Raw genomic sequence first — 14,509 nt, 5'->3', positions numbered from 1 at the left:
GGACAGTACCTCAGCATCTTTCCACGCTTGGACAAGCCTGGGGGCTGGTTCCTAAGAGGTGACCCACGTTTGGGCCTTGGCTTCCTGTAGCGCAGGTCCGAGCCCTCCTGTTGGCCCCGGGTGGGAAAGGCTGTTGGTGAAGAAGCGCTTGGCCATGTCACTGCAGAATAGTGCTGTGGTCAACACAGGCGCTGATTCATCGTGACCCAACGCCAAGTTCTGTGTGGTGGCCTTGGCTAAGCCACCTGGCCCTCAAGTCTGTCAAGTGGTGGAGGTCAACATCTCCTGTATTTGATCACTGAGAAGATTTAGTAAAACTGTGTTTGTAGAGTGTCCGCGCACATGGTCAGACTTGGGGGTCCCCTTGTCCCTTTTGGGGTCACTTGCATTCTGGGTGATAGGTCATCAGAGTGGAACGCTGAACTCAGTGGGCCCCTTGTCCTACACAAGGATTTTGTCACGTGCCTTCCTGACCTGGTGCCACGTACTGGGCGGGACCGAAGTTGGGAGAACCTTACAGCGTCAACACGCTTCGTCTCCAGGGCAGCGCCAAGGAGCTGTCTCCTGCCACTTTGGAGAAGAGGCGGCGGCGGAAGCAGGAGCGGGACCGAAAGAAAAGGAAGCGTAAGGAGCTGAGAGCACAAGCGAAGGCGGCAAAGGCAGCTGAGGCCGCGGGGGCTGCCACGCCCCCCCCTGAGGCGCCCGTCGGAGAGGCGCAGGCTCAGCCAGCGCTGCTCTTCAATAAGGTGAGGGTCCCGGGTCAGCTGCGGGCACTGGGCTCCTGGCTCTGCCCCCACTTGGGCCCCTGGCGCGGCCACCCATCTGAGAAGTGGGGGCCGTAATGGTGCCTGTCCGCGGGGCTGGCGAGCGCAGAGCTAGAGGTGACGTGCGCTGCCTGTCTCCCTCTGAGGTGGAAGTGAGCGCAGAGGAGCCGGCCAGCAAGGCCCAGCGCAGGAAGGAGAAGCGGCGGAAGCTGAAGGGGAACCTGACGCCGCTGACGGGGAAGAACTACCGGCAGCTGCTGGAGCGGCTGCAGGCGCGGCAGAGCCAGCTGGAGGAGCTGCGCGCGCAGGACGCGGGCAAGGCCCGTGAGCTGGAGACCAAGACGCAGTGGACCAACGTGCTGTACAAGGCCGAGGGCGTGAAGATCCGCGACGACGAGCGCCTGCTGCAGGAGGCCCTGAAACGCAAGGAGAAGCGCCGGGCGCAGCGGCAGCGCCAGTGGGAGAAGCGCACGGCCCACGTGGTGGACAAGATGCAGCGGCGGCAGGACCAGCGGCGCCAGAACCTGCGCAAGAAGAAAGTGGCCAAGGTCGAGCGGCGCCTGGAGAAGGCCCGCAAGAAGGGCCGCATCCTGCCCCAGGACCTGGAGCGGGCCGGCCTGGCGTGACACCGCGGCTGGGCGCCCTTGCACCTGGGGCCGCGCCTCCATCGAGGCTTGAGGAGCGCCTCGCGTCATGTGACGTGGGAAGTCCCCAGTCTGTGCAGACTCCGGCTTCTCCATGTAAAGTGCACGCTGTCACACTCAGGCTTATTGAGAGGGCTCAGGTCATGCGTACAAAAGAGAACATTCTTGACAATGGGGGCCCCGATCTTTCAGACCCAGGGAAGGGGTGAATGAGAGCTGGGCTCTAGCATTCTCTTCAGAGGCTAGAAAGCTCCCCAGAAGTTTGCAGATGAGGGACAAAGGAGTGGTGTGAAGGCGTGGGGACTTGGGACAGCACTTCACTGGCACCTGCTTCCTCTCCCATATTCATTTACAGGAGCGGGAAGGGAATGGCCTTGGTGACTGCCCATGTCAGTCCGAAACTCACTTGGAAGGGATAAAAATCCAACACCTATAGATCGAGCCAAAGGTGGAGTTGATGGGCCCGGTCACTGGGAGAAAGTGGAGCCAACCTCAGGCATGATGAGAAATGAATTATTCTAAGAGTATTTGTAAGAAGGGTAAGAATTAGAATTTAAGTTAAACAAACACATTAAGAATTCTAAGATAACCACTAAAAGATAGAAACAGTGTATATTAAACTAAGAGGAAAAAAATGGAACAGGGTGGGATGATATCAATCTAGAAAGTAAGTGAGAAAATAAAAACAAGAACTAAGTGAGGTGAAGGGAAGATACACAGTAAGGTGGCAGAATTACACCCAAGCCTACAGGCAATCAAAGTGAATGCACATTGACAAAACTCAGATGGATTTTATGCTATGTGGGTTATATTTCAATAAAGCTGTTAATATTCTTTTGATTAAACTCCAGTGAAGAAACCTATAACTGCTCTAAAAAGAGTTACATTTATTAAACAGACTGATCTGAAAGCTTTCGTTGGGAAGTGCCACATGTTACTTCTAATATTTCACTGGGCAACACAAGTCACGTGGCTGCACCCAACTTCCAGCGGGCACATGCGGTCCTCCCCAGTGCCTGGAAGAGACTGCCAGGATGTTTCAAAGAACCCTGGTGCCTCCTGAGAAAATGCTGCCTGCCAACACGCTTGGTACAAATTTCTATATCAATCAGGGCTCTTGGCTGCAAGCTACAGATGTAGCTTCTGTGGATTTAAACAGAAAGGTGATTTATTAAAAGAATATTAGGGCACATCCAACTCCAAGATGTCAGAATAAAACGCATTTCCTCTATTCTTTCAGGAAGCATGAAAAGCCAACTAGGAAAATAAACTCTATCCTAGATGTAACTAGGAAGCATTTGATAGTCCAAACCATACAATAGGTGGACACAGTACAAAAACAGTAGATTGAGCAGGGAGCAAAATGAAATGAAGGGGTGTCCTTGCTTAGAGACCTCTAGGAGGATTGCTAAATCTCCTTCACTGAGGAGCAAATACAAAATCCTGTTCTAACAAGGAGAACGTGATGAGTGACCCGGCAGCCAGAGCCTACGTGGAAGTTTGGTTCTGAGAAGCAGAGCGTGTGGCGCTGGGTGAACACTCACCAGAAAAGCTATATTTGCAGGAACTCATCTGTTGGTGTTGGCCAGGGTGAGCGAGGCATTGTATTGGAACTTGCCTNGGCCAAGGGCTGGGAAGGGGCTGAATCCTTGTATCCACGGTCAAGGAGCTGGGAAGCAAAGTGGCAGAAATCAGGACTCACCCCAGATGGAACACTAGGCTCAGTGCCACTGTGCTAGGGTTCCCTGAGAACGTGGGGAGGCTCACTGTTGAAGAGCCATGACTTCAACCCTCTGCCCTGTCACTGGTGTGCTTTGTCATGAGGGAGCCCGTCGTCCCAGTATGGGGAGGTGACAGCCACGGTCCAGCCTCAGGGACAGGGAGGGAAGCAAGCTGACGCATCTCAGGTGCCAGAGGCCCCCCATGGCCAAGCAGCACCAGACAGGTGGCAGCCTGGGCCCCGGCCCTGGCCCCTGCCCTGCTTTCTGGGGTGAGCTGGGGAGTTTCTTACCCGAGTGAGTTTCCCCATTGATAGGATGGGGAATATTTTAATTGTGGAGATAACTTGTACTTAACCATTAAGGAAGAAAAAGATTACAACCAATGCAAACGGGTGTGGGGAAAAGGCTGGAGGGGGTGGGTCCAATTTAGCTGTGGGGTTTGGATTATCTTGTTTCTAAATACCTGATAACAAGCACCTGTATCATCAACTTCACCATCCAGGGCTAGTGTCACTGTTCCCACTGGAAAACTAAGCTATTTCTCCCTCTTAAAGCAGAGCAGCTCCCCTGCTCCCGTGTCCTCTGCAGCCCGCACCCCAGAACTCAGTGGAGAAACAGGCTGTGTGCTTCTGGTTCTCGCCAGCCTGCGTCGGGACTGGTTTTGTCTCCACAACTCGGGCCAAACTACAAGTATTAAGGTCCCCAGTTGGCCCCCATGTTGCTAAGCCCTCCGTCCTTATTGCCCTTTATCCCAATCAAGCCCCTGGAAACATGAACAATGCACAAAGGACACCCGTGCAGACCCGAGTGCATTGTTTGCACCTTTGCTTGCTCTCTCTCGCGTATAAAAGCCATCTCAACATCAGGTGCAGATCTCATGACACCCCTAAATACTTGACAGCTTGCCCATCTAAGAAGAGCAACATTTCGCAGGGCCCAATGCCAGCATCATGCTCCAAATGAACGACTGTTCCATAACGCTGTCTAGTCATAACATACTCTAATTTCCCCAACTGCTCCGCAAATGTCTTTTTATACCTATTTTTATTTTGCATTGCATTTAGTTGTTTCCTATGGTCTTTTAACATCTAGAACAGGATCAGGGTGGTGGTCAGTGGGTCGAGGGGAATTCCCGATATACTTTGGAGAGCCAACAGGATTGGCTCAAGGGTTGGATGTGGGGCATGAGAGGCAGGGAGGCGTCCAGGTCTGAGCCGTGTGCCTGGAAGCACCGAGCTGCCTTGACTGAGACCGAGAAGGCAGGCAGGTGGGGAGATGGGACTGGAAGAGGTAGGGGTGTCGGATCCCCATTCAGTACACAGTAGGTGGAGATGTGTGTTAGATACCTAAATGTGGGTCTGCAGTTTAGGGGGGTCAGCACAGTCAAGCCATGCGCCCCGAAATGAGACCCCTGAGGGGGAAGAATAGACAGAAAAGGGAAGCGGTTTAGAGACCCAGAGAGGAGAAGCCAGGTGAGGAGGGGGTACCTGCTGGCCGGGGTACCTAAGCCAGGTGAAAACAGGGTTTTGGGGAGGACGGAGCATCAGCTAGTCAAACCCTCCAGACATCTCGCACAGAAAAGGGAACTTAAACTTAAAGCCCGTACCAGGACCTGCACGCGGAACTCAACGTTCTCCTCCCCTGGCCTGTGGCAACGCAGGCGGCACCTGCCACCCCCGTCCAGGGGAGACCTCAGCAAAGACTCAAGGACCTCCCTGGAGACGAGACACGGATAACCCCACACTTGTGGTGTGGGCTGGAGTCCCATTGGCAGAGGACCCATCGGCCTGTCACTTGTCCCTGTCACTTGGAACATCCGAGTCCCTTCTGTGTCTCTTGCTTTGATGGATAACACGGATGAGCCCCGGAAGGGCATGCGCATGGCCTAACGCTTACAGAGCCTACACGTGTGGATTGTAACGACAGTGGGGGAACCCGAAACCGTCCTCTCCCTAAAACCACCTCACGGGCAGGGGTCAGGGGGAGAAAGTTAAGTTCTTAATGCTTCACATGTATCTTACTAACAGGCACTTCAAACAGCCTTTTGAAGTAGGAACTTATGACCGTTCCTCTTCCCACCCCAAGGCAACCCTCAAAGGGTTCTGAGCTGCGTCAAAGCCTGTAATTCCCATCAGTTAAGGACCACGGGGGGGCGGGGGGTGGCCCCCAGGCTCAGGCTGGTGAACACGCGCCTCCCTCCCCTGGGGGGTCCTCACAAGGGAGCCTCGTTTACACCTGTGATTCTATTGTCCAGAGCAGCAGTCACCGCCCGGGTCTCCCCTGAACGCCCCCTCCCGCCCTCACCTTTCTCCTCAGCACACCCCATTATCCGCCACCTCATACAATGACTTTACCCGTCGCCCCTGAAGTATCAACTCGATGAGGGCACTGTTGTGTTTTCTTCACCGCTTGTGCTCCGCACCTGCTAGGCGCGCAGTCCTTTCAGAACGAACGTGGTCCCGCCAGCATCCACCTGGGGTCTGAGCCCCCAAAGCACCGAATTATTGCCGGTCTGTTCCTGTCGCCCCTAGTTATTGAGCGCCTACTGTGTGGGGGGCGCTATGCTGGGGTGAAGGCGCAGAGGCCGGGACTCGGGGTGACTGGCGCCGCTCCCACCTCGGGTCAGAGGTCGGGGGGCCTAAAGGCCGAACCCACCCGCGCACCTACGCCCGCGGCCGCCCGCGGTGCACAGTGCTTTGCGCCCCGCCCCGCCCGCCGGTTCCGGCGGTTCCAGGCCCGGCTAATCGAGCGCCGCAGGCTGTCGGCTCGGGGCTCGGCGCTCGGCCGGCGGCGCCTGCGCACGTGGTGTTTCCGGCAAGCGCAGCGCGGCTCGGTTGGGGTCGCGCGGGCCCGGGGCTGTGTGTTCTTGTGTCGGGGGAGGCCAGTGCGAGCTTCGGACGCTGCGTCCAGGCCCCCACCCCACCCCCCCGCGCCCCGCGAGCCTCCAGCCATGGCTTCTCTGCTCGCCAAAGATGACTACCTGCAGAGCCTGGCCAGGAAAATCTGCTCCCAGCCCAGCGCGGAGCCGCAGAAGCGCAAACCGGGTAAAGCACTGCCCTGGGCCGTGACTGGGAGGGCTTCGGGAGGGGGCGCCTCCGCTCCCTGCCGCTGCGGGTGTTACCCCGCACTGCGCTCGGAGGAACGTCCGGGTGGACCAGACACGTGGATGCTTGAAACAGGCACGGAAAATACTAGAAGAAATGGAAGTGAGGTTTAAAGTCACCGGTGTTCCCTGCTTGTTGGGGGCATCAGGCTGGGGTTTGGACGAGGTGACCCCGTGGAATGGGGAAGGTAGAGAAAAGAAGACGACGGTGCCAGTAGTGTGGGTTTACATGGCAGGGGTGACAAGGCTGCCCTCAGGAAGTAGATACACAGCAGGTGAAACAAACTGGCCTGCGGACTTGTAAGTACTGCCTGAGCCAGGGGGAGGGCGAGCAGCAGGTTTTGGCGTGGACCTAGCAGAGGAAAAACGACTTTTTCTTTTTATACAAGAAAAATACATTCATTATAGAAAATTAGAAAAAGTGAAGTTTCAAATTAATCAGTTACAAGTTAGGTCTGTGTATTTCTAGTCCTTTTTCTATGAATAACACTCACTTATTGAAACAACTTGGTTCCTATGCTATATACTCATTTTTTCCCCCATTTAAAATGTAAACATATTCCCTAGCCCCTAAAATGAAAGCCCGTGTCATTATTTTTTATGGTTACATAGTTAGTTGTATAGCAGTGTCATAATTTGTTCCGGTAGATGGATATTCAGGTTTTCCTAGTTTTTCACTCAATGCTGTGATGAATATCCTTGAGGCCAAATCTTTGTGCATATCCAGGATGAATTTTCACAGCGGACTGCTGGGTCAAGTGTGTGGCTGTGTATCAGGGTTCTGATGTGTGTGACCAGTCTGCTTTCTCTAGGAAGTTTGTGGTTCTGAGCCCTGTGGATAAGGTTCTGAGCTCGTAATTCACTTTCGGCATCCTTCTGGGATTGAAGCATTTGCAGGACCTCCTGCCTGTTGAATGGATCAATTAGGGTGACAGCCCTTTCTCATCTTGTATTTCAGCTGGCAAAACTCAAGGGTCAGAAGCTGCTGGACCCCCCAAAAAGAAGAGGAAGAGAGCACAGAAGAAATCCCGGGAGCGGGAGGAGAAGGCTGCAGAGCCCAAGGCCCAGGCCCTGGGGGAGAAGTCTCTGGCAGCTTCCAGGGCCAGGAAGCCAGGCACAGCCAAGGAGGAGAAGGCCTCCATCTCCACAGGGGCCCCTACCGGTGAGCCACTCCGGGATGCTGGGCCGGGCTAGCTGGGATCCGTGCAAACGTGGTCCTCTCTAATCATAAGAAAAGAACTGTCAGGCACATTGGGATAATGGGAGCCTTCCCAAAGAGTGAGATTTCAGAGGACAGCTCACAGGGGCTTTGTGGGTGGATGGGATCCCAGGAAGGGCATGGTGGTTCCAGGCCAGATGGTTCCAGGATGTGGCAAGGGGCAAGGCCATGAGGATCTGGAGCAGCTTGGCTTGGGAAACGTCACTGCCCTCAAGTTTCTGAAGAGACGTCGTGAGAGCTGACTTGTTCAGGGGGACCACAAGCTGCAGAAGTTGAAGAAATAGGAGATGGGTTTGGCTTGGCCTGTAGGACGTGTTTTATCACAACACCAGGCTGTGGAACTGCTCTGCAGCCTCACCAGTGGCCACCAGGAGGAGGGCGGTGCATGGAGACTCAGGCTTTGATGCTGGGCTCCAGGGAGCCAACACAAAGGCCAGAGAGGAAATCTTTCAGTCCTCTGATTCCTTGCTTGCAGATGGGCTGACTACAGAGCCTGACTCCTTCTTTGCCCTGGACGTCCTGCGGCAGCGACTGCACGAGAAGATACAGGAGGCCCGGGGCCAGGTAGGTGGGGGAGCCCCTGGGGTGCCGGGAGCTGCGTGTTTGCCACAGTGGTTTCCCCTCTCTGCCTGGAGAGGAGGCCTTGGTGCTCTCTGCAGGGTTGGCTCCCAGCCCTGCCGGCCACTGTTCCCACCCTTGCAACGGGTCCTGCCAGGGCCTCAGCAGCTCTGTTCTGTAGTAAATCAGGTGTAGTTCTCATCTCGGGGAGCCTCAGTCCCCAGGGTCACCCGCTTTTGCTGGCCTAGGAGAGAGGCTCAGCCTCCTCCCTCTGGGAAACCACTTTTTGCCGAAAACCACACTGGATGGCACTTCTGTCCATCTATATGTCACGACAGCCCTATGAGGTAAGCAAGGACCTGGGATGAGGTGACCTGCCCAAGGTGACAGCCACAACACTGAGACCTGAACCAGCCTCAGCTTTTTGTCCAAATGGCGCTGGCCCCCCTCTAACTAGGCCACCACCCCTCTTTCCCCTCCTTCAGGCCTCTTGCTGTGTGCGGACAGTACCTCAGCATCTTTCCACGCTTGGACAAGCCTGGGGGCTGGTTCCTAAGAGGTGACCCACGTTTGGGCCTTGGCTTCCTGTAGCGCAGGTCCGAGCCCTCCTGTTGGCCCCGGGTGGGAAAGGCTGTTGGTGAAGAAGTGCTTGGCCATGTCACTGCAGAATAGTGCTGTGGTCAACACAGGCGCTGATTCATCGTGACCCAACGCCAAGTTCTGTGTGGTGGCCTTGGCTAAGCCACCTGGCCCTCAAGTCTGTCAAGTGGTGGAGGTCAACATCTCCTGTATTTGATCACTGAGAAGATTTAGTAAAACTGTGTTTGTAGAGTGTCCGGGCACATGGTCAGACTTGGGGGTCCCCTTGTCCCTTTTGGGGTCACTTGCATTCTGGGTGATAGGTCATCAGAGTGGAACGCTGAACTCAGTGGGCCCCTTGTCCTACACAAGGATTTTGTCACGTGCCTTCCTGACCTGGTGCCACGTACTGGGCGGGACCGAAGTTGGGAGAACCTTACAGCGTCAACACGCTTCGTCTCCAGGGCAGCGCCAAGGAGCTGTCTCCTGCCACTTTGGAGAAGAGGCGGCGGCGGAAGCAGGAGCGGGACCGAAAGAAAAGGAAGCGTAAGGAGCTGAGAGCACAAGCGAAGGCGGCAAAGGCAGCTGAGGCCGCGGGGGCTGCCACGCCCCCCCCTGAGGCGCCCGTCGGAGAGGCGCAGGCTCAGCCAGCGCTGCTCTTCAATAAGGTGAGGGTCCCGGGTCAGCTGCGGGCACTGGGCTCCTGGCTCTGCCCCCACTTGGGCCCCTGGCGCGGCCACCCATCTGAGAAGTGGGGGCCGTAATGGTGCCTGTCCGCGGGGCTGGCGAGCGCAGAGCTAGAGGTGACGTGCGCTGCCTGTCTCCCTCTGAGGTGGAAGTGAGCGCAGAGGAGCCGGCCAGCAAGGCCCAGCGCAGGAAGGAGAAGCGGCGGAAGCTGAAGGGGAACCTGACGCCGCTGACGGGGAAGAACTACCGGCAGCTGCTGGAGCGGCTGCAGGCGCGGCAGAGCCAGCTGGAGGAGCTGCGCGCGCAGGACGCGGGCAAGGCCCGTGAGCTGGAGACCAAGACGCAGTGGACCAACGTGCTGTACAAGGCCGAGGGCGTGAAGATCCGCGACGACGAGCGCCTGCTGCGGGAGGCCCTGAAACGCAAGGAGAAGCGCCGGGCGCAGCGGCAGCGCCAGTGGGAGAAGCGCACGGCCCACGTGGTGGACAAGATGCAGCGGCGGCAGGACCAGCGGCGCCAGAACCTGCGCAAGAAGAAAGTGGCCAAGGTCGAGCGGCGCCTGGAGAAGGCCCGCAAGAAGGGCCGCATCCTGCCCCAGGACCTGGAGCGGGCCGGCCTGGCGTGACACCGCGGCTGGGCGCCCTTGCACCTGGGGCCGCGCCTCCATCGAGGCTTGAGGAGCGCCTCGCGTCATGTGACGTGGGAAGTCCCCAGTCTGTGCAGACTCCGGCTTCTCCATGTAAAGTGCACGCTGTCACACTCAGGCTTATTGAGAGGGCTCAGGTCATGCGTACAAAAGAGAACATTCTTGACAATGGGGGCCCCGATCTTTCAGACCCAGGGAAGGGGTGAATGAGAGCTGGGCTCTAGCATTCTCTTCAGAGGCTAGAAAGCTCCCCAGAAGTTTGCAGNAAGAGAACCTATCCATTTCGATTTCAGAGCAACCATCATGCTTAATGGGGAAACACCAGAAGTATTCCCATTGGAACCAGAAGCAAAGACAAAGGTGCCCATTCTCAACCATTAACACCTTTGTTCTGGAGGTACCAGCTAATGCAAAATCCGGGACAGATGTGAGGCTGGAGAGCCTGAGGGTGGGGCCACACTCGCTCTGTCAGGGGACCTGTGGGAGTGAGTCTCCGACACCTGCAGCTTTTACAGTTGAAGGCAGTCTGCCGAATTAGGTGAGGAATTCTCTAAACACAGGAATGACCTTTAGATGTTAGGCAGCCACAATGTGACGGCAGAAGTCCACTCTGTCTGAGGTCTGGGGAATAAGATCCCTCCCAGGAAGGGGCAGTGGGTCCCAAGGATGACGGTGAGGCAAGGGTCCCAGGCTGGGATGAGAGAACAGGAGGCGCCAGCGGCATGTCTCCAAGAAAAGAAAATGGTACTGACTGGTTCACCGGATTGAGAGGAAAGCTAAACTTCCGGCAGTGAGCCTTGGGGTGAATTAGTGATAAATGCACAGAAAACAAAAACATGGGAAAAAAATGTTACAAACTCCATGAAAAGTTATCTACAATTGTATTAGAAAGAAACATACTCTGTGAAAATATTTGACTTGTCATAATAATATAAATACTAACTATTGACCCAAAACATGGAGCATGGCAGAGAGAGATAAACCCTTAACTTTAGAGGATGGCATTGGATGATCTAAAATAAGCTTAAAGACGCAAGCTCTGAGCAACAAGGCTGCCAGTTCGATTCCCACATGGGCCAGTGACGCTGCACCCGAGCTAGCTGCCACTGAGCGGCCAACAGGTGGCAGGATGGCTCAGCTGGTGAGAGCACGTGCTCCCAACAACAAGATGGTGGGTTACGCCCATCCGCAACTAAGACTGAACTTGGCACCTTGAGCTGAGCTGCTGCCCGGATGGTTCAGGGGATAGAGCGTGTGCTCTTAACAACAAGGCTGCTGGTTCAACTCCCGCATGGGATGGTGGCTACGCCCACCTGCAACTAAGGTTGAACACAGCATCTTGAGCTTAGAGGCCACGAGCTGCCGACGGAAAGCCAGATGGTGACTGGCGCCCTCCACAACAAGGACTGAAGAACAACAACTTCGCTGGTCCCCTTCCCTAATTCCCCAATACTGTTCCCTCCCCCCATCCTCAATTAAAAATAAAATAAAATAAGCTCAAAGAATACTAACGTATTTTCACTGTACACCCTTTGGAATTTTGAAGCATATGTTAACCACCTATTCAAAAGTACATAAAGGAAGAGAGAGAGAGACAATATGTAAAGCATGGATGCAGATAATCAGGAACAAAGTTGAAGGCTGTTTTTGGGGGGTGGGACTTGCAAATCTCTTATCTTCTTGGGTTGACATGTGTTTAATAATGAGCATATTACCTTTATAGTTCTAAAAGTATTAAAGTCACAGGTTAAATGTTACCCATTTATCACTCATCTATGGGGTAAAGTACATTATTTGGTTTTTATGTTTAAAGGATTTATCACAAGGACAATAAACATTTATTCCAGTAAAANGTGAGCGGCCATCCAGAAGCCAGTGACTGATGTGCCTCGCCCAGGAAGAGCGCAATGATGGTGCCAACTTGGGACAGTAAAGCCACATCCTCCACAACTAGACTGAAGAACAAAACGACAGCAACTTGTCTGTTCCCCTTCCCCCATTCCCCAGCACTGTTCCCATCCCCCCAATATCCCAATAAAAATCTTTAAAAAAAAAAAAAGGCAACAAGCCATTCTGAACATACAGAAACTCAGGAATATTGTTCCCACGAATCTTGAAGCTGCTTCTAGAGAACAAGCCTCAGCAGCCACACTTTAAGTGGACAAAGGACGACAGATTAGTGGTACCAGGACCCTATTTAAGTATAAAACCAGGTCAGAAACAAGGGTGAAGGCCAGAGTTCCAGAGTGTAAATACAAATTATGTAACTCATAATTATGTAAATAGAACTTATATAATTCTCACAACAATTGAGAAAGGGAAGAGAAAAAATGAGGTATTAAAGTAAGGGATTTCTTCATCTTTATAGATAGGAATAAATGATATCATTTAAAGATGAAAATTCAAGTGCTGGAGATGTAAGTATTCACAGTAAATGTTTAGAAGCATAATAATGTTGATTAAATTAGGCAAGGATTAAAAAGGAAGGGGGAAGCATAAAGGAGGAAATTAATCACATTACTCAAAACAGTTACTATACATTGCTTAAGTAAGTAGAGGGTGAAAGGTACTACATGAAATTACAGTTATAAAAATTTTCCACAGGATAAAAATCCAAATCTTTCAAATTCTTGAAGAAAACACACAAAACAAAGGGAACAAACCACACAGTCAAAGATCTTTCAAAGTTATAACAAGAAACACAAGTCACTCCATCGAACAAAGAATAAAGATCATCTTAGCGATAACTGAAAATTTGTTCCATTTCCTTGTTAAAGAAAACGTTTCAAACTGGATCACAAAGCAAGGCTGAACTCGGTAATACAAGTAAGAAACACACTTTCAAAAGATGTGATACACATATGAGGGCCAGTGACGCTGCCCTCTACAACTAAGATGCTGAACAACAGCTCGACCTGGAGCTGGGCTGCCTTGGGTCGCCAGCGACAGCGTAGGCTGCAGTCCCCTGCTGCAGTGGGTTGCCATNTAGAGATCCCCTGAGAAGAAAACAAATATAGGAATAGAAAATAAAATAGAATCCAAGAAACCTTTGTAGGAATTAAACACACGACTCTCCGGACTGAACATCCACAAGTGCCATGAAAAACAATTCATCCTGAATGTTCCACACTGAGATCTAACCTAGTAAGTTTTACTGGCCTTCAAAATAAGATAGAAAAAAAATCCTTAGGCAACCATGCAAAAATGTCAAATTATGTATAAAGGAAAAAAGTCACACTGGCACCATACTTTCTCACAGTAACGCCCAACCTTAGAAGCTATAGGCAATGCCTCCACCAAATATCTGAAGAAAGTGTGACCCAGAAATTTTTACACTGTGCCAAACTCTCAGTCAAGTATGAGATCTGACAAGTAAGCCAACTTTCCACCATGCATTTACATTGGCAGCACTGTACAAACAGCTCATCAAGGTTTCATAACCTTGGTATATCAGTGTCTCACAGCTGTGTTCATGTCAACATGTGGCGGTGTCTTGTTGAGTGGTCATTATTGTGTGTTTTTGTGTGCCGTAGCGAGAATATCTGAGCTTGAATTAGAGCAATGAACAACCATTAAATTTTTTGTTAAACTTGGCAAGAGTGGAAGTGAAATCAGGGACATGTTAGTCCAAGTTTATGGGGATAATGGCATGAAGAAAATGGCAGCATACAAATGGAGAGAACACGTCACTGATGAAGATAGGTCAGAGCAGCCAGTAATGAGCAGAACTGATGAAAACATTGCAAAAATTCGTCAAAATTGTGTGTCAAAATTGTCAGCTGACTGAAAAGCATAGCAGACCAAGTAAGACTATCGAAGACCAAGTTTTTAATAGAAAAACAGTTAGGATAATCTTAACTGAAAATCTTGGCATGAGAAAGGTGTGTACAAAAATGGTCCCGAAGGAGCTCACTGATGAACAAAAGCAAAGGAGAGTCTTAAGTTTGCCAAGACCTTTTGGAGAGGCAAGATGATATTTGGGCCATGTTATCACTGGTGATGAAACATGGGTGTACCAATACAACCCTGAAACAAAGTGTCAAAGTGCACAATGGAAGTCACAACCAATTCTCCACAACCAAAAAAATTAACGTCAGTCAAAATCAAGAGACAAAAATGATGTTGGGCTGGCTGAGTGGCTTGTTGGTTAAGAGTTGGCTTGGAAGCGCCAGCTCTTAGCAGGGCCACTGGTTTGGATCCCACATGGGCCAGTGATGCTGCGCCCTCTACAGCTAAGATGGTGAACAACAGCTCAACCTGGAGCTGGGCTCCCGTGAGTCACCGGTGATGGCGTAGGCTGCAGTGGGGCTGCAGTAGGCTTCCGTGAGCTACCATGAGTGGCCAGCAGCCAGCGTGAGTGGCCGGCAGCCGGTGTGCACTGCCATCCAATGGCCGGCAACTGATCTACCTCGGCCGGAAAGAGCGCAATGATCACAATGCCAACATGGGCCAGTGAAGTGACGTCCTCCGCAACTATTGGGTTGTCAGAAAAGTCATGACACATGTTTGCAACAGATGGCACTACTTCATTTTTGGAAGTACTAGACTCATTCGCATCTATGTTATTCCTATGTCATTTGACAGCTCT

At 52.4% G+C, this 14,509-nt stretch overlaps 2 protein-coding genes across 2 annotated transcripts; both read left to right on the top strand.

The window, feature by feature from the left end:
• Window positions 1-476: 476 nt before the first annotated feature.
• LOC109382366 (surfeit locus protein 6-like) lies at window positions 477-3,013 on the top strand (the record flags this gene model as incomplete). The annotated part of the gene is made up of 2 exons (XM_019641794.1): window positions 477-746; window positions 911-3,013. Coding segments are annotated over 2 exons (750 nt in total), but the record flags the coding sequence as incomplete, so codon positions are not given.
• A 2,928-nt stretch (window positions 3,014-5,941) lies between these two features.
• Window positions 5,942-10,185, top strand: SURF6 (surfeit 6). Its single transcript, XM_019641401.1, has 5 exons — window positions 5,942-6,173; window positions 7,191-7,394; window positions 7,927-8,015; window positions 9,053-9,256; window positions 9,421-10,185. The coding sequence occupies exons 1-5, from the start codon at window positions 6,080-6,082 to the stop codon at window positions 9,898-9,900; spliced, it is 1,071 nt and encodes a 356-aa protein (XP_019496946.1). The 5' UTR covers window positions 5,942-6,079; the 3' UTR covers window positions 9,901-10,185.
• Window positions 10,186-14,509: the final 4,324 nt, after the last annotated feature.

Source organism: Hipposideros armiger, unplaced genomic scaffold, assembly GCF_001890085.2.
Source record: "Hipposideros armiger isolate ML-2016 unplaced genomic scaffold, ASM189008v1 scaffold_3, whole genome shotgun sequence".
Classification (NCBI taxonomy): domain Eukaryota; kingdom Metazoa; phylum Chordata; class Mammalia; order Chiroptera; family Hipposideridae; genus Hipposideros; species Hipposideros armiger.
This window is presented reverse-complemented; position numbering and strand designations above follow the sequence as displayed.